We start from the raw sequence: 19,169 nt of genomic DNA, 5'->3' as shown, positions 1-19,169 counted from the left end.
ACCATACTTCACCACGCCAGCTACACTACAGGTGACCATACTTCACCACGCCAGCTACACTACAGGTGACCATACTTCACCACGCCAGCTACACTACAGGTGACCATACTTCACCACGCCAGCTACACTACAGGTGACCATACTTCACCACGCCAGCTACACTACAGGTGACCATACTTCACCACGCCAGCTACACTACAGGTGACCATACTTCACCACGCCAGCTACACTACAGGTGACCATACTTCACCACGCCAGCTACACTACAGGTGACCATACTTCACCACGCCAGCTACACTACAGGTGACCATACTTCACCACGCCAGCTACACTACAGGTGACTATACTTCACCACGCCAGCTACACTACAGGTGACCATACTTCACCACGCCAGCTACACTACAGGTGACTATACTTCACCACGCCAGCTACACTACAGGTGACCATACTTCACCACGCCAGCTACACTACAGGTGACCATACTTCACCACGCTAGTGACGCTACTGGATACAGCCCGAGAGGCCCTGACGAGTCTCGCTCGCGACAGTGACCCGGGCCGAGTGGACCGGCATCGCCGTGGCCTCCCTCTGTGAACCGGGCCCAGCCGTCGGCACCTTTTTGTGATTCTCTACGACGTGGGCCCGAAAAAATAAACTCGGTGGGTTTCCACTTTAAATTGGCGCTCCGGTTTCTTTTTCTAGTTTCCGTCTCTCTTTTACCCACGAAATAATTCACAGTGTAACACATTTCGTTCTTGTTCCTGGGTACTAAGTGTTATTTTCCTAATTTCTTATGCCTCAAAAGTACAGAAAGTGGCTATTATTCCCCACAAACTTTGCTTTTGTGACCAGGACAGTCATATTTAGAAATGTTCCTATTTTCAAAGAGAAAACTTGGTGTGCATGTGTCATTCGTTCACATAAAGTCCTGGTCACAAAAGCAAAGTTAGTGGCTAATAATCGCCAATTTTCTGTACTTTTGAGGCATAAGCAATTAGAAAACAACACTTAGTACCCAGGAACCAAAGTCGTGTTACAACATAGTTTCATTCCCGTCGAGGAGCGAGCGAGCGAGCGGACAGACGCGTTGTGTTCCAATAGTTTGGTTTTTATTTGTTTTTAACCAGCAAGCCGGGCTTAACGAGCAGAAATATAAAAAAAAAACTCCGGAACGAATCGGGACAAGGAGGGGAGGGGGAGAGGGAGGGGGGGAAGAGGTTTCCGTGGCAAGGCAGAGCGCGGCTGAGTGTAACCACTGCTTCTATGGGAGCGCCCCTTTAGTCAATCCACTGCTGGATGACTCCCCCCCCCTCTCCCAGCACGCGTGGTCAGCGCAGAAGAGTAGAGGCCGAGTACCCTCTGGAGCTCGCGCGCATGGGAGGCCCATCCGCCAGCAGTGGCGAGAGAGAGCACTTGCAGGGCTGCGCCTTGACCGGCTGACATGCGTGCACGCGTACAGCACTGACATGCGCCGCTTGGGATGGGCCCCACCCACACCGGGCGGGTCGGGGGGGGGGTTATTTGACCATACTTCACCTCGCTCGTCAGTGGAGGTCGGTGTAGGCAGGGAACAGGGACCGTGGGAATATAGGAGTGCAGTGCAACAATGGGAGGTCCTGCACTGCCCACAGCGTCACCCCCTCCCCCCCGTGTGTGTGTCATCTCCCGAATGTTCACTCGCGTTGAATCAAGATTAGTTCCCCAACATCAATGTTCGGGAACATTGTGGCTCACTCTACAAAATATCTGTACAGCCCTTTTTTCACGTTTTGCTTTAAACAAATTCTGACTCTTCCATCGCGCAAACGGAGAAAGCCTTGAGCGGTGACACTTTCACCAACGGCGGGGGGCGGGGTCCGTCGGTGGCACGCTCCCCGTGTTGTTTCACTCTCCGTGTTGTTTTGGGCCTAACTTTCGTCCTCACCAAATGTAGCCAATTTCTTTTTTTTGTACCCCCTAAACCAGAGCAAATATCGGTTGCTCCGGGGCCACAAATAAGTGGGGGGGTGGTAGGGGGGTGGTGGTGGGGGTGGTAGGGGGGTGGTGGTGGGGGGTGGTAGGGGGGGGTAGGACTACGAACACTCCCTGGTGGGAGAGAATTCAATTGACGGCCGCCCACGTGGCGCGCAAACGACAAAAACCAAAACAACCCCACGCGTCCGTGGATAGAGCCGCTCGTTGGCCTTGAAAGGAAAAAAATATATATATAAAAATAGGTGACGTTTCGGGCCATGGCCCTTCTTCATAGCGCGCACAAACGAAAGGGCCCATCGTCCTACAAACAGTTGCCCTTTAGAACGTTCCTCCTTGTGAGGCCACGCATCACACCGCCGTTACCGGCGGCCGTTGACCTCCGAGGGTTTTTTTTGTGTCTATTCGTTTTTAGAATCGCATTAAAGTCTCGGCGCGACCGCCGCCATTCGCGTCCCCGTGCCGCAGCCAGGAGCGCACGAGGCGCCAGAGCGTCACGGCGGGTTTGTCCAAACGTCACGGCGGGTTTGTCCAAACGTCACGGCGGGTTTGTCCAAACGTCACGGCGGGTGTCCGCCTCGCGCCCGGTGCTTACACTTCGTTTGCAGAGGCATGGGGGAGGAGGGCACTTTACGCCGATGAGACATCGTCAGTGTGAGGGCCGCCACACATTTCAAACCAGTGGGGGGTTTTGACAGCGCGACGATTATTATTTAGGGGGAGTGTTTTCACTCCTTGCGTCATTGTGTGTATTGTTCATTGTGTGTATTGTTCATTGTGTGTATTGTTCATTGTGTGTATTGTTCATTGTGTGTATTGTTCATTGTGTGTATTGTTCATTGTGTGTATTGTTCATTGTGTGTATTGTTCATTGTGTGTATTGTCGCGGGCCGCACGAAAGGCCACCAGGGGCCGACAGTCACCCGCGGCCCTTGCGATGAAGAACCCTGGCTTAGCGCACACATTTGTGATCTTTTAGGGGGTTTCGCTTACCCACAGTGGATGCAGCCCCCCCGCTCCTGCCCCCCCCTATTGTAGCTCCTGATGCACGAAGAAGAAAACATGACAATCTGAAAGGCTCGATTTAAAGCTTTCGTGACTTCAGGGATTCATCTTCTTGGTTCTTTCGGTAAAGTCACGTAGAATGGAAATAATAAAATAATAAAAATAAAAACATAATAACATAATTCTGAATGACTGTCTCCTCGACAGACCTGTTCTCCACCTGAGGACGGCTACTTGCGTTGTGGCCGAAACGTCGTGAGAATTATTTTATTGTTTTCTTTTTATTATTTTATTATTTCCATTCTACGTGACTTTACCGAAAGAACCAAGAAGATGAATCTAAAAAGCGTCGCAGTCACAGCGCTAATAAACGCGACGGTGTTTCGCTTTAGCCGCACACGTGTGGTGAACGCAGATTCAACAACAACAACAACACACGCTGGGCAGCAGCAGCAGCAGCCCTGCTCCGCCCAGCACCTCTGAAAGCTCAGCTGCCTGTGGGTGTTGACATCTCCAAGGGCACTGTTTATCCTCCTACGGGACCTAAAAAGCCATTTCATAGTAATCATAATTATCGACGGTTTCGAGGAAATTCTGACTTTAATGTGCTCGTTATGCATCATCATGGTCATTATTATTATTTTCAGCTTTTGGAACGAGTCAGATTCGCGCGTTGCGCCAGCCAGGCAGCCACGGCCGCTGTTTATTTTGAAAGAATTCGTCGTCGTCGTCGTGGGAGCAGAGAGGAGGGGACAGCAGAGGGGAGGGTAAGGAGCAAGAACGGGCAAGAAGACCAAACAAACCTCCACGGGATGTTCGCGTGAACTCGGAGAGACGACAAACAACCCCAAAGCTTCACCCGTCGAGTTGGGGCCAAACGGAAGGGAAGAAGACGTAAGGGGTCGAGAGGTCGGCCGTGGAAAAGAAAATGAAAACAACTTGATGTTGTGCAGGCCTTGCACCTCTTCCCTAGCCAAGCCATCCTAATGGGAGTTGTGGGAAATCACTTCCAATCCAGCCGCTGCCTAGACAACGACGACGATGATGGCGACCACGACGATGCTGGTCGCGTTGGTGTCGTTGTGGACTGTTGCGGTGCTTCAACATCAGCACGGGAGAGACAAAGGCTGCCGGGCACGGCTGCTGGCCACACGACAATCCTTGCATGCTCCGTCGGCCTTAATAGGCGCTCGCCAACAGCAGTCGCCCTAACAAGTCGACGATGTTCTGTACGTCAGTCGTTGCGTTGATGTAGGCGTGTGTGTTGAACTTCTTTCACACCGTACGTAGCCAAGCATGCTAATGGCAGGTGCAGTATGAGGCTCTCCCCACGGGGGTTGTTTGACCATATTCCACAACAATGACAAGGCCATCGGGAGAGATGTGTTCTTGTTGTTGGTGGTGGGTGGTCGAGTGCTTGGTGACGGCGATGAGGATGCTGACAGGGATAATGAGAGGGGTGACGAGGAGGAGCAGGGGGGGTGAGCGAGGCTCGAAGCAGGCCAAGGCATCGCGGGCGAGTGCAAGCAGCAGCAGCAGCATGCGGGCTGCGAGAATTAACGAGAGTGGGTTGGGGGGCCTTGCTTCAGTTGGCACTGCGGAGGGCATTGCTTCACAGCAGCGAGAGAGGAGCGCCGGGTGCCAGGTGCAGGTCCCCACGTTCTGCCCCCTCCCCTGTGACTTCCCGCCCGAGCGGTGGAGGCGCGGTTCCACCGACTTGTTGCGGAGGTTTGCGGTTCGTGCCCGCCACCATCGTTTTAAGTGTGTTTAGTGTTTGTTGTCCTTCCCCCGCGCAGCTCCGATTAGCGCGGTTGGCTACGTACGGTGCGATAGAAGTTCAACATACATACATGATGGTGGTGATGGCGGTGGTCATGTTGATGGTCATGTTGAGGAGGTACCTGCATGAGGAAGTGGGGGATGTTGGCGTTGATGATGGTGGTGATTCTGACGATGCGGCCGTCTGGAACGCTCTTCTGATATAAGGAAGCCACTGGGAGTCATGCACGTTTAAATCATCCAGATTGAAAGTCCTTTCTTTAGAAAGCCGGTTAATCCTGCGGGCGTGTAAACCTCATTAAACACTTACGCGCCGCTCACGTCACGGGGGGCGTCGATCGTCCACCGCGACGCGATGCGCGTGGTAACGACATCGTCGGTCCGCGAGGACGCGGCGTCGCGGGTTTGAAAGAGGCCGCACGCTTTGGGGAAAGAAAAAACCACGCGACAACATTGGCCCCTACGGCGAGACTCGGCAGGAACCCGGCTGGTAAACGAGTCCTTGAAACTCAAGTGAGGCTTTCCTAGATGTTAAATACCTCGCCTGGCATGCAGGAGGCTCGTGGGTTCGATTCCCACCCTTGACGCCTGCTGTATATTTGGAGTTTGCAGGTCTCTCTCGCTCTCTCCCCGTGGTGGTGTGGATTTGTCTCCGGATTCTCCGGTTTTCCCCCCACATTTAGAATCAACATCACCACACATTTAGAGTATTTGTCATTGGTGGCCAGGACACTTCGGGGAAAAAAAGAGCTACATAGCTCAGTGGGGCTTCCTTGGTAAAATTAAAAAAAATAGTTTAGCTTTTATCTCATATTGTATTGTACAACACAGCAGTGTCCCGGAAGAGGGGCGCATAAGAGCCTCTCGACAATGAGGCACGGCTGTCAGTGGTAGCGCAGGCAGCACCTGACACGCACGCAGAGCAGTCGGGAGGGTGGTAGTCAAGCGGCGTGCAGATGTCACACGGACCCCCACAGATGTCACAAGGACCCCATAGACGTCACAAGGACCCACAGAGGCACCCACGGAAGGGGCCCCCGCAGCGCTGCAAGGGCACGAGAGCCGGCGGAAAGGACCCGCCTCTCGCTGGGCTCATCAACATCCCAGCCAGTCCTTGAGGCAGACCCCGACCTTGCTCAGCCTCAGGTTGCGGTCCATGTACTTCTGGTAGTAGAAGTCCTTGAAGAAGTAGACGGCACCTGCAGGGGAGGCAGGGAGGGGGGGGGGGGGCAAAGGGGTCACAGTCCCCAGCATTATCAGAATTTGTATTTACACTGCAGGAGGAATCCGATGAGCTATGAAGCTCTTTCTCAGATGTCCAGTCGGGGCAGGTCAGAACGTGACAACAACAAACACAACTCAAAGACACGGCAGGAGTGCAAAGTATAGGAAAGGTAAACAAATCACTTGTGAAAAAAACTTTAGTTTTATATTTGTATATTTTTCTAACCAGGTAAGACCCACTGAGCCATTAGCATTTTTTTTCAGAAGCGACCTGGCCACAAATGACAGCTCAACGAAGTGGCTTATCATTATCATCACCACGTGGAGATCCATGGCAGCAAAATAACCCCGCGGTTCCGGACTATTCCAAAACGCCGCAGCCAGGCTGCTCCTCGTACGTGCTCGCTGAACGAGGCTCCATCGCCCTGCTCGCTCCACAGGCCCCCCATCCAAACCCGGATCGGTATCCAAAACGCTCGCTCGCCCTCCTCAAGATCCTCCCCCGGTGGAAGAAGCTTGACTCAATGTATCACTCGGCCTTAAGATTTGCATTGAACTGCCCATATAGGACTCACCACTGTGATCTCTACATTGGGTCAAACTTAACATCTCTGAATGTTCGACGGCTTGTGCACCAGATCTTATTTACTCATGATGTGCTTACAAAAAAATCTGCAGATTACCTGCTGGATCTCCTCTCTGTTTCAAAGAACAAATTTGACCTAAGGTCTACACTCATTTACCAGCTTCATATTCCCTATTGCCGTACATATACTGGAGGAAGGGCCTTTGCTATTGATGCCCCCAGGGTCTGGAATGCTGTTGCAAATAAATTGAAACTTGAGTCACTACCTATGAGATCTTCACTCAAAACTGCTCTAGAGGAGTTGTACACCCCTAGCTGCCAGTGCTATTCAGTGACCTAAAATAAAATGTTTCGATCCGGATGATCGCTACAAAGTATGACCTGTGTTTTGATTTAGTGTGCTGATCTTAAAGGTGCATTGAAAAATTACAATACTCCGATTGATGCTCCTGCTGTTGTGGAGTGACTCATGCAGCCAGCTATGGCTGCAGGGTTTTGGTAGTACATGTTGTTTATGCCATTTATTGTGAAAATTCCGTCACAGTTCCTATGATTGCTTTTTCATTGCTTTCATGGCTTTATTTTGGTGATTTCGAAAAGTGTATTGGTTTAGCCATGTTTGTTTGTTGTAGTACAGAGTTAGACTGATGGCCTTAATTTAAGCTGTCTTGTGGTTGTTGTTGTTTGACTTGCATCCCACTGAGATTTTTGCACACAGCGTTGGTTTACGGTGTTTTTTCTGCAATATTTTTGCTGTCTTTTCTTGGATTTTCTGTTTGCACTTAGTCACATATTCACTTTAAGATGTTTTTTGTTCATGTTTTTGTTTTTTGTTTGTTGCGGTTGCACCCGATTCAAGAGCTGAATGGCTCACAGGGCTATACCTAATAAATGAACTTGAACTTGAACAGAGTCCGTGCCTCGGGTGTTCCAATCTCGGGCGGTGACGTGTGCAGGTGGATTCAATGAGAAACTGCAACCTGCTGGCACGGTAACAGCTCAATGTGCCGTGGTGGCTAGGAGATGTTGACTGCCTCGTCTGGTGTACAGGAGGTCGTAAATTCGATCCCAACCCTGACGCCTGCTGCTGTGTATTTGGAGTTTGCACGTTCTCCCCATGGTTGCGTGGATTTTTCTCCAGTTTTTTCCTCCACATTTAGAATCAACGTCACACATTGAGAGTATTTTTCTGATATACATAATTTGTGACCAGGTTGTTTCTGAAAAAGAGTTATACAGCTCAGTGGGCCTTGCCTGGTAAAATAAAAATAGGAGTAAATAATAATAATAATATCTTCATCATCAGTGCTTTTCTCACGTAGAGATATTTTGACTCACGTGAAGAAGCACTGACTCAGACCCATTGACATAGATACCGACCTGCAAACTCACAGAGACCCGCAAGCTTAGCGATCCATGAGACTCAGACATATAGAAACCCACAGACTCACAAAGAAACCGACAGACTCACATAGAGACCCATAGACTCACAAAGAGACCCATAGACTCACGTAGACTCATATACAGTGGCCCAGTTGACTATGAGTGACCCCGAATGACCTTGAGTGACTTTGAATTTCCCCTGAATAATCCAAGTGACACTGAATGACCCGGAATAGTTCACATGAGCCCGAGTGACTCCGAATGACGTGGAATAACTCGAGTGACCCTGAGCGACTCCGATTGACCAGAGGGTGACCCCGAGTGACCCCGAGTGACCCCCAGTGACCCCGAAAGTGGCCGTCCTGGCATCCCGCCGTCGGGACTCACCGCCGTGTGCCAAGGTGGCGTCGACGCTGTCCGGCACGCCGTTCCAGTAGTCGCCGATCAGCTTGGGGTAGTCGGCATCCATCTTCTTCTTGTGCTCGTTGTATCTGAGCACAACAACGTCCCCCCACACATGAACACGTGACTCTCCCACCGCTGGAATCTTGTTTTTGTGATTCATATCGTTGGACTTTCCGGGAGCATTTCTGGTATTTTGTCCAGATTCTGCGATTGCAATATTTTGCATCATTTACACGCCACGTACTAATACTGTACATTGTGGTGCGATTTCTGGTGGTGTGGGGGTGGGGGAAAAACCGGACATGACGTCACTAAAATATCAGTGACATTACTTCTGATTTTCCAAAATCGTCTCAGAAAATAACGATTGGATCGTCCAAAATGTAATATATAGGCCCGATCTAACAGATGAATTCCAATTAATTGTAAAATACAGCAGGTCGTGGGTTTGATCCCGACCCCGATGCCTGTACATGGAGTTTGCATGTTTTCATGTTCTCTCTCCCCGTGGTTGCGTGGATTTTTCTCCGGGTCCTCCTGTTTTTCCCTCTACATTTAGAAACAACGTCACGCGTTAAGAGCATTTGGCCGCTGCTATAAACTTCCACGCGACTAATCCACTCCGTTGAGCTCTCAATGTGCGATGGCCAGGTCGCTTGTGAACAAAAATCTGTACAGCTCAGTGGACCTCATGTGGTTAAAAAAAAAGTTTAGTTTTATTTTCAAAAATTGCTATGAGCCACGCGCCACCTCATTCCAACGCGTCGCTCGGCACACGGCGCGTTGGCACGGTTCATCGTCGTCATCATCTCGGTGCTCATACCTCCAGTACTTGTCCCCAGCGAAGAGGTACGTCTTCTTGTTGTGGGACCAGTAGAACGCCGCATCCAGGCCCGTCAGCTCCGCGGGCAGGCCCAGTCGCGTCAAGCTCTTGGGGTAGCCCGGCAGCAGCTTGCCGCCCGCGTACGCCCAATACTTGGTGCCTGGTGGGTGAGGACGAGTTGAGAGGGGGGTGAGGGCGGGGAGACATGGGTGAGCACAGCTTCGCAGCTATCCGGCCGCGGTGCAAATAATCGTCACACGTTTGGAGTATTTGGCCGCTAAAAATCTCCAAGCGATAATCCGCTTTCATTGAGCTATCAGTAGTTATAAGCAGGCAGTTCTGAAAAAGAGCTACAATAGCTCAGTGGGCCCTTACCTGGTCAAATAAAAAATGATTTATTGTTTAGTTTTATCACTTACACATCGTTACGTGACCGCAGGAGTAAGCAAACCGCTCCAAGTCGGGCCCTGGCCCCTAAAGCGCTGGTTTTTATTGGGCCTTAACCAGCAAATTAAAATAGTTTGTAGTTTTAGTTCAGTATTAACCGACGAGAGCTGCGAGATTTGCTAACCCTGGCAGCAAAGCGGCGGTTCGATCGCGTTGGGGGGGGGGGGGGGCGGGGGGTGCTCACCGGAGAAGAACACGGTGTGGTTGCTGCTGGGTTCGGCGTACGCAGCCTCAACCCTCTCGGGGAGGCCCTCCCACACGTCGGCGTTCCAGCGGGGACGGCCCGCCCGCGAGCCTGGCTGCGCCACGCGCACGTGCATCCTGCAACAGGGGCGGGCGCACGAGGAGGAGGAGGTGATGGAGGTGATGAAGGTGTTCCCCCCCTCCGCAGTGCGTGTGTGTGGCGTGCACAGGCTCTCCCATCGCTCATTAAACCCGCTCCTCCTCCCACTTCACGGCGTTTTTTGTCCTTCCCCGCACCTCTGATTAGCACGGTTGGCTACGTACGGTGCGAAAGAAGTTCAACACGCGGTACACACACGCTTGGCAATTCGTAGTCCCGACCGGCGCTGGCCGCTGGGTTGTACTCACTTGTTCTTGAAGAAGTAGACCTGCCCGTTGATCTGGGCGATGGCGTCGAATTTCACCTTGACGTCCTTACACACCTCGTACTTGGGCCCCGTGTCGGGAGCCTGAGTCGGTGGGGCAACTGGGGCCTTGGTGGGCTTGGAGGGCTTCCCGCCCTTCCCCTCGCCTGCACCAACGGGGGAAGGGACGGGAGGGAGGGAGGGAGGGAGGGGGGGCGTCACCACCACCGACATCACCGTCGTCACCACCATCAGCATCACCAGCACCATCATCACCCACTATCATAACAACCATAATCAACACCACCACCATCAACACCTTAACCACTATCATAACAACCATAATCAACACCACCAGCACCAACACCTTCACCACTATCATAACAACCATTATCAACATCATTACCATCGACACCACTGCTCATCTGGAATAACTGAGCATCTAAATGCCCGTGGGCCCTCTTATCCAAACCAGCTGTGCCGAGCCAGCCCCAGCGCTGTTCAGGAGGCGCCAGCATTGTTTTTCCACTGCACATGCCCAGCTGCGTCGCACGCAGTGAAGACGACCCCTGATGTACGTATGTATGTACGTTGAACTTCTTTCGCACCGTGCATAGCCAACCATGCTAATCAGAGGTGCGAAACTCGTTCGCTGACCGGTATTGAACCCGGGCAGCGGAGATGAGAGCGCCAAATCCTAACCAGTGGACCACCAGGGTATGCCGTGTCCTCAGTGTAATCACTGAAAATGAACGTGTCGGTAGCCTCGACCCTGGCCCTGCTTGGCCACGAGCCAGACACGAATGTCTTTTAGAGACCAGCAGCAGCGCATCACAGTTTGGTTCCGGCTCGGCACGGCCTCAACGAGCCGGTGGAAACACCACCCGCACCGTCAGGGCCCCGCGCTGGCTCGCCTCTCGATGTGCCAGTGGCAAAAAGTGGGAATGCATGCGTGTATGTTGTGTGTATGTTGAACTTCTTTCGCACCGTACATAGTCAACCATGCTAATCAGAGGTGCTAACCTGACGCGGGTAGCAAGCAGTCCCCGCGCAATGCCAGTCCCTTCCCCAGGGACGGGCACCCTCCCTACCACAAACCCATCTATCCACCCACTCACCCACCCACCTGCACTCCCACCCACCCACCTGCACTCCCACCCTCCCTCCCACACGCCCATCCGCCCGCCCGTCCGCCCGCCCGCCCACCGTAGAGGTACTGGATGCCGGCGATGTCATCAGGGGTGAGCGGGTTGTCGCGCGTGAACTTGTAGGTGGGGAACATGAGAGCCTCCTCCTCTTGCGAGTGCTCCAGGCCCAGCGCGTGGCCAAACTCGTGCGCCGCCACCAGGTAGAGACTGTAGCCTGGGCACGGTGGCGGGGAGGGGGGGGGGACGGGAGGGGTCACGGCGCACGGTCAGGTCAGGGAGCTCGCCGGCCGGGCCCATCGTGCGGATGACCACTCGTGCCGGTCCCCTCGAGTTCTCCGCTGGGCGAGCAGAAGAACTCGACGACTCGGGCTTCATTTGTTTGCCGGTCGTGTCCCACCTCTCTCACAGGTGTCCCCCCCTCCCCCCACACCAGTTGTTTCTGAGGGGACACGTGCGAGCGCCCATGGTGGCGAGATGTTAACGACCTCACCTGGAATACAGCAGCTCCGTGAGTTTAATCCCGACCCTGACACCCGTTGTATATTTGGAGTTTGCGTGTCTTTCTCTCCCTGTTGTAAGGCCCAGTGAGTGCTCTTTTTCAGAAGAGACCTGGCTATCACCGATGATAGCTCAACGAAGTTAGTGGCTTATCATCACCTGGAAATTGATAGAAGCAGCCAAATATTTGAAACACGTGATGTCGATTCTAAATGCGAAGTGAAAAACCCGGAGGACCCGGAGAAAAATCCACGCGACCACAGGCAGAGAAAGAGAGACACGCAAACTCCAAATATACAGCAGCAGGCGGCAGGGTCGAGATTGAACCCACGACGTCCTGCAAACCAGGCCAGGTAGTCAACATCTCATAGCCACCATGATGATGAGAGATAGAGACACGCAAACTCCAAATATACAGCAGCAGGCGTCAGGGTCGAGATCGAACCCACGACGTCCTGCAAACCAGGCGAGGTAGTCAACATCTCATAGCCACCGTGGCGCCCCGTCTGACTTGGTTCGCTTTTTCCAACAAATTGCTCCCCTCGGAAATGTTCAGCTGGGCGCGCCACTGATGTTCACCTCAGCGTGGACATCTTTATTCGCCCATTTCATTTCGCCTCGAAGTGGTGTTCACCCACGAGGGGGGACGGGGGAGGGGTGAGTGGAGGTTGTGGGAGGTCACCAGCATCGGGACAGAAGCCCCACTTCTTGTCCTCGTCGAAGCTGGAGGTGGTGGCGCACCAGGACTTTCCGTCCTTGCGGCCGTTCTGCGTGCAGGCGTCGTACGAGTCGCTCAGGAACACGAAGGGGAAGACGCACGACGCGCCCTGCGCATTGCCGCCCGACGTCGCCATGGCTGCGGACGGGAACGAGTGGGATCAGGGGGCGGCACGAACCCACGCCCCACGCACGACATCGCACTCGTGAATATTATTTTATTTCTTTAAACAAAAAATCTGAAAACAAACGCTTCCCTCTTGCTGTTGTGAACTCACGGCCCCGCCCCGGCACTGGACATCTGCGACTCCTCCTCCTGCAAGTCGAAGTAAAGATTCTGAAAATCCCGGACGAGCAATTGCCGTGGCATCTGCTGGCTCGGAGAGGCAGCAGTGCCCCAACCGCTCGGTCAGTCGGGGCAAGCGGTTTCCCAGCGACTAGTTTGGTCAAACAACATTTGTATCGCGAAGATAGTACAAGTCCTGGTACTCAAGTGAAATTTATTTATTACAAATTCTACAAGTTCTTTACTTTGCCAGGTAAGGCCCACTGAGCTATACAGCTCTTTTTCAGAAGCGAATTAGCCACAAATGATAGCTCAACGATGTGGCTTATCATCATCACGTGGACATTAATATAATAGCCAAATACTCTGAAAGCATGTTGGTTCTAAACGTTGAGGGAAAAACCAAAGGACCCGGAGAAAAATCCACGCGACCACATGGTGAGAGACAAGCACACTCCATAAATACAGTAGGCATCAGGGTCGGGATCAAACGAATGATCTCCTGTATACCACCACGACCTCCTCTAGACCCCCCTTGGCCACTGGCACATCCGAGCTCCTCAGCGTGCAGGGGGGCACCTCGGATGTCTCGTGAGGCCGGCGTAGTGCGGTTTGGCTCCGCACTCGGCGCTGCGAGAAGACCATCCACACTGCGACGCGGCCTTCACAGTCCGCAGCGCGACAGCGATCGCCACGGCCTGGCCGTCGATCGCACGATCAAACGACTCCCACGCCGCCGATTCGCAACCAACTCTCGCCGATTGCCGCCGAGCCTCCGCAGAGGCTGCCGAACCTTCTTCACAACCTCGACACCCGCGGAGACGACGTCCCTGGCTTCACCGTGCCATGCGAACGAAGTCTTGAGGCACGGCTTAGATAACGCGCCAGTGGCACGGGCAAATAGCCGGCCAGCGGGAAAGACCGCCGCGTTTCAGCGAGGGCCCAGAGTGGGCTCGACTCCTGCCGGACGCTGCGGCGATGCCCCCTCTCCCCCCACTGCCCCCCCCCCACTGCCCCCCGCCCCCCCCGTCACCGTCAGAGGGGCAGAAGCCGTAGAGCTTGTCGCGGTCGTAGTCCTCCGTGGTGGAGCACCAGCGGTAGCCGTCCTTGCGCCCGGTGGCGGTGCACGAGTCGTACGTCTCGCCCAGGAACACGAAGGGGAACTTGCACGGCTTGCCGCCGCCGTTGCCGCCGAACGTCATGAGGCCTGGGGGTGCCAGCGGCCGCACGGTGGGTAAACAGGGGGGGGGGGGGGGCGGAGCGCGCACGGCGGGGGCAGCATGCGCTGGTCAATGCGTTGTGCAATCCATTGATATATGAATTGAAAACTCGTTTTCTAAATCAAAATCTCGTTTCCTTAGAACTGCTCGTCATTGTGTTTAGTTTGTGGTACTTCACCCCACTGTACCTCCGATTAGCACGGTTGGCTACGTACGGCGCGAAAGAAGTTCAACGTACGTACGTACAAAGTGGCTTACACAGATGAGAGTACCTGGTAGGTTAGGAGGAGCAGTGAAGTTAATCATAATAACATTGAAGGACCATTGGTAAATGTGCAATTTTCATCATGCAAGGCGAACATGAAGGTGCTACGTTTCACGCACGAGTATTGTCGGTGGCGGTAGTTCCACGGTCGGCGTGCGATGTCGCTTCGTGGTTTTACCCGACTGTGAGATTTGCGTTGCCGTTTTTGTGGCCTGCTCCGTTCAGAATGACGTCGTGGGGATCTTTCACGGCCACTGCGAGTGACGCGGACAGCGGGGTCCAGACACCCGGCACTATTAACCGGGGCGGCCACTGGTCGCAAAAAACCGCCACGGCAACGGGGGACGACGAGACTCCAGGATGGGTGAGCGGGAGATCGAGCGAGCGGGTGAGTGAGTGGGTGAGCGAGCGGGTGAGTAAGTGAGTGAGTGAGCGAGTGATCGAGAGGGCACGTGGCACTCACTTTCAGAGGGGCAGAAGCCATACTTGGCGTCGGTGTCGTAGTCGGCGGTGGTGGAGCACCACAGCATCCCGTCCTTGCGGCCCTTGGCGGTGCAGCCGTTGTACTCCACGCCCTCGAAGAAGAACGGGAAGTGGCACGTGGCTCCCTCGGCGTTCCCGAAGCGCGTCTTGATCACTGCTCGCCCACCGATGGCGTCATCGACGTTACAATACCACCACCCCCACCAACCACCGCCGACAACACGCACCACCGCCAATGCAGCAACGGAGGCAGTAGCCGCAGCGAAACTGGTGGCGACGTCACAAAAATGTGCGGTGCAGCACAGCGGCTCGAGACGCGCCACCACCGGCGCTGCGCGCGCGGCCACCCCGGTGGCCCCAGCCGTGGGGGCCACCGGCCGCTGGGCGGCGGCGGCGGCGACGCCTGCGCCATGGGTGTGGGAGCAGTCGCCACGCCGTTGATTTACCTTTGCCCTCCCCGAGCGACCACTCCTCGTCGTCGTCGAAGTGCGAGTCTCCCCCCTCGCCGCTGCGCGGAGGGAAGGCGTGTGCCAGCAGCCCGTCCTTGCCGTCAAACGGGTAGCCGTCGCCGTGCTCTGAGAGGCGCACGCGTCAGGGAGCGTGAAGCATCATCACGCGAACGCCGGTCATCCTCGCAGGGGCCTTTGACTGGCCACAATATAAAGAGGGTGACCACATCGTGCACTTTCAGATGCGCTTCTGCGGCCGTCTGGAGCATTCTTCATTCCGCTATCAGGAAGCCACTGGAGTCGTGCACTTTAACATCTTTTAGATTGAAAACTCGTTCATTTGGAACTGCCTTTTGTATTGTACTTCCCAGCCCCCGCACCCCCGATTAGCACGGTTAGCTACGTGCGGTGTAAAAGAAGTTCAACTTATGTGCATATATATGCGTATAGAACTTCTTTCGCACCGTACATAGCCAACCGCACTAATCGGAGGTGAACCTGAAAGTTGTTGACCCCCGCCATGAACACAAAGAGCGCAATAGAGGAAAAGAGAAAACGATACCCGATGGATATTTGTTCCCATCGGTGAACATTCGTTGCCTCCTGATAATTCGTACACCCATTTTAAGGTTAGGGTTAGGTGCTGCATTGGTTAGGGTTAGGCGCTACGTTGGTTAGTTAGGCCCTACATTGGTTAGGGTTACGCTCTACATTGGTTATGGTTAGTTTCTACATTTATTATGTTAGGGCCCTACCTTAGTTAGGATTAGGTGCTACTTTAGTTAGGCTTAACTAGTGGAGGGCGGGGGAGATAGTGGGGGGTGACGGCAGTAGTGGGGGGCGGGGCGGGAGGAGCAGGAGGGGGGTGGGTGGGGTGTCTCACCTCCGCGGCCGAACATGATCATGATGTCGGCCTCGCCATCGTAAAGCCGCTGGAAGGTGAGCGGCGTCACGGCGCTCCACAGCGCCAGCGCGCGTGCGAACGCGTCGTCCACGAGGCGCGTGTCCAGGTCGGGCGTGTAGTTCAGGATCCTGCCACGCACGCAAACGCGGTCAAGCGGCACCACCGCCACCACCGCCGCCACCGCCGCCGGCACCACCATGGCACCACCACCGCCGCCGCCGCCGCCGCCGCCGCCCCAGTCGTCATTCAGCCATTCGGTCACGACGAGTTTTGTCCGCGGTCAAGAAAAATTGGCCGCGATGATACCGAATTGTCTGCTCTGTTTTTGCGAGGAGGAAATGACTATTTACAGTACAGGGGCATAAAGCGCCACGGTGGTGATATGTTGACTACCTCGCCTGGTATACAGGAGGCCGTGGGTTCTATCCCGACCCTGACGCCCGTGTACATGGAGTTTGCGTGTCTCTCTCCCCGTGGTTATGTACATTTTTCCCCGGGTCCTCTGGTTTTTCCCTCCACATTTAGAATCAACGTCACGTGTTTGGAGTATTTTGCTGCTGTGAATATCCACGTGATGATGATAAGCCACGTCTCGTTGGGCTATCATTTGTGAGAGCGAGGACGCTTCGGATAAAGAGCTACGTTGCTCAGTAGTGAGCCTTACTTTGATAAATACCAACAGTTTATAGTTTAGTTTAACAGGAATGAAAAAAGAAATCCGTCATGACCTCAGTGGCTAACATTGACTGAAACAATTATGAATGCCATCGGGAGAACTTTAATACATCGGCTTTCGCGACCAGTATTATTTCATAATAAAGGTTTTAATTGGGTTAGATTTTGTAAATATAAAAGATTGCAAAAATATAAACGTCGTACTCGAATTGTAAATGTTGTGGGTTTACCCTCCAACACACCGGTTTTGTTTACGCGACGAACCTTACTAATTGGCTGTGTCGGGTGGTGGTGGGTGTACCGACACATTTACACTTACGCGATCTAACCCAAACAAGAACTATGATGGGAACTTTCACGTCCTCTGTGAGAGAATCAGACGGCGCGTAGTAGTATCGTCATTACCACTACCATTAGTGACTACGCCCGCGGTAATAACCAGGGCTGCCACTCCGATTCGAACCGCGAAACATCCGAGGCATCGCCGCCGGGCCGTGTCACTGCACCAAGGCCACGAGCGCGGCACGGCCGGTGTGCCGAAACCACCGCCGCCGCCACCGACTGCGCCGTGCCGAGCCCGGTTTGTGCGCGGCCCACCTGTAGGTGAGCTGCTCTTGGTCCCACTTCTCCTTGCGAGGGAACAGGTTGTAGGCGGCCACGTCGGGCACCCCGCACCGCGGCTTCTTCATGACGGCCACCGTGGCGGCGTCCAGCTCGCCCGTCTCCGCCAGGCGGAAGAAGCGCTGCATCTTGCGGATGGAGGAGGGCAGCTGCACCATGCTGCTCGAGTCGTTCCGCGTCTCCGTGTAGCCCAGGTTCTTCAGGTATTTCTGCGCACGTGCGAGACAGAGACAGGGAACGGGGTTGATGGTCGGAGGAGGATTTGGTGTGGTCGAGGCAGTGATCCTGCAGCTGCGAGGTAAGCAGAGGTGGAGGAGCTGGAAAGTTTTCAGAGTGAGATTTTGGACCGCGTGCACAGAATGTGTACGTATGATGGACTTCTTTTGCACTGTACTCAGCCAACTGTGCTCAGAGGTGGCGGGAGGGGGGCAGGAAAACAAACTAAACACAATAAAGCAGTTTTCAAGAAAGAGTTTTCAGCTCCAGTGGTCTTCCTAACATTGGACCGAGGAGGTGCGAACAGCCGAGGAGTGGAGTGAGATCTGGGAATGGGACGCGAGAGGTGTGACTGTGTGGGGGGGGGGGGGCAGGCAAACGCACCACGGCCATCCTCAGGTTGCGCATTTTCTCCTCGCTCTTCTCCTGCAGGGAGGAGGCGAGGGGCGCGTCGTCTTCCCCGTCGCCCGCCCCCCCGGCGGCGTCGCGCTCTCCGGGCTGCCCGTAGTCCTGGGGGTCCGCGCCGCCGCCGCCGCTCTCCGGGGCCAAGGGGGCACTCGGCGCCAGCGGCAGCAGCAGCGCCAGCAGCAGCAGCAGCAGCGGCGGCAGCAGTCGCACGCCCAGCCCACGGTGGGACGACATCGCAACAAGAAACTCTGCGCGGTCTTGAGACAAAGCAAACTCGAGAGACGCAAAACGGGGGAGCGAAAACAAGGATTTAAGAAATCGTCTCTCTTTGTTTCACAATGCGCCCTGGAGCTCGGGGGTCAGCGTGCGACGCGCTGTCGCTGCTCGCAGCGCGTGCGGCGGGAGACTCTCGCTTATAGCCCCCGGCGCTCGCTGGCGGAACAGGAAACGGGAGGAGGGAGAGCGGTCGGCTGCTGGCTTGCGGTGGGGGACGAAGGAGCCGGAGGAGGAGGTGGAAGAGGGAGGCGCAGCTCGGGCGGTGAGGAAATTGCACACGAGCCCCCCCCCCCCCCCCCCCCCCCGAGTGCACCAGCGGCGTTTCCGCAACGGTTGGACATCGCGTCCCCCCCGACTCCCCCCTCCGGGGGAGAGAGGGCCCTTCGCTTGTTTTGGTAACTTGAGGAGTGAGGAGGAGGAGGAGATGATGATAAGGTGAAGACGAGGAGAATGAGGAAGCAAGATGATAAATATAAAATGTACGCTGAAGTACTTTAGCAGTGTATGTGATCCACCGTGCTAATTGGAGATGTTGATAATGGCCAGGGGTCAGCAACCTGTGGCTCTGGAGTCGCGAGCGGAGCTCTTTGGCTTCCCCCTCGTGGCTCTTTGGCTGGTCCCTTGCAGCCAGCGTATTTTTTTTATATAAATCTGAAACAACATAATTGAACGTAAGAAGATAATCGATTAAATATGGCAGGAAATGTGCGACTACGGAATGTCCTGGTGACGACAAAATGCGCAACGGCCAAACGGTGCTGTTCAAGAATAACTGTGGAGAGAAAATAAACTA

General features: G+C 54.3%; 1 protein-coding gene across 1 annotated transcript; it reads right to left on the bottom strand.

The window, feature by feature from the left end:
* Positions 1–1,126: 1,126 nt before the first annotated feature.
* On the bottom strand, positions 1,127–18,551 carry MMP2 (matrix metallopeptidase 2). The gene is made up of 13 exons (XM_061576346.1): positions 18,077–18,551; positions 17,453–17,685; positions 16,160–16,308; positions 15,274–15,402; positions 14,808–14,981; positions 13,893–14,066; positions 12,539–12,712; positions 11,417–11,572; positions 10,215–10,377; positions 9,808–9,944; positions 9,177–9,336; positions 8,336–8,439; positions 1,127–5,954 (listed from the first exon to the last, which is right to left on the bottom strand). Exons 1-13 carry the CDS (start codon positions 18,332–18,334, stop codon positions 5,851–5,853), a joined length of 2,115 nt encoding a protein of 704 aa, XP_061432330.1. The 5' UTR covers positions 18,335–18,551; the 3' UTR covers positions 1,127–5,850.
* Positions 18,552–19,169: the final 618 nt, after the last annotated feature.

This window comes from Lethenteron reissneri, chromosome 60, assembly GCF_015708825.2.
Source record: "Lethenteron reissneri isolate LAM-NWPU_2019-01 chromosome 60, ASM1570882v1, whole genome shotgun sequence".
Classification (NCBI taxonomy): Eukaryota; Metazoa; Chordata; class Hyperoartia; order Petromyzontiformes; family Petromyzontidae; genus Lethenteron; species Lethenteron reissneri.
This window is presented reverse-complemented; position numbering and strand designations above follow the sequence as displayed.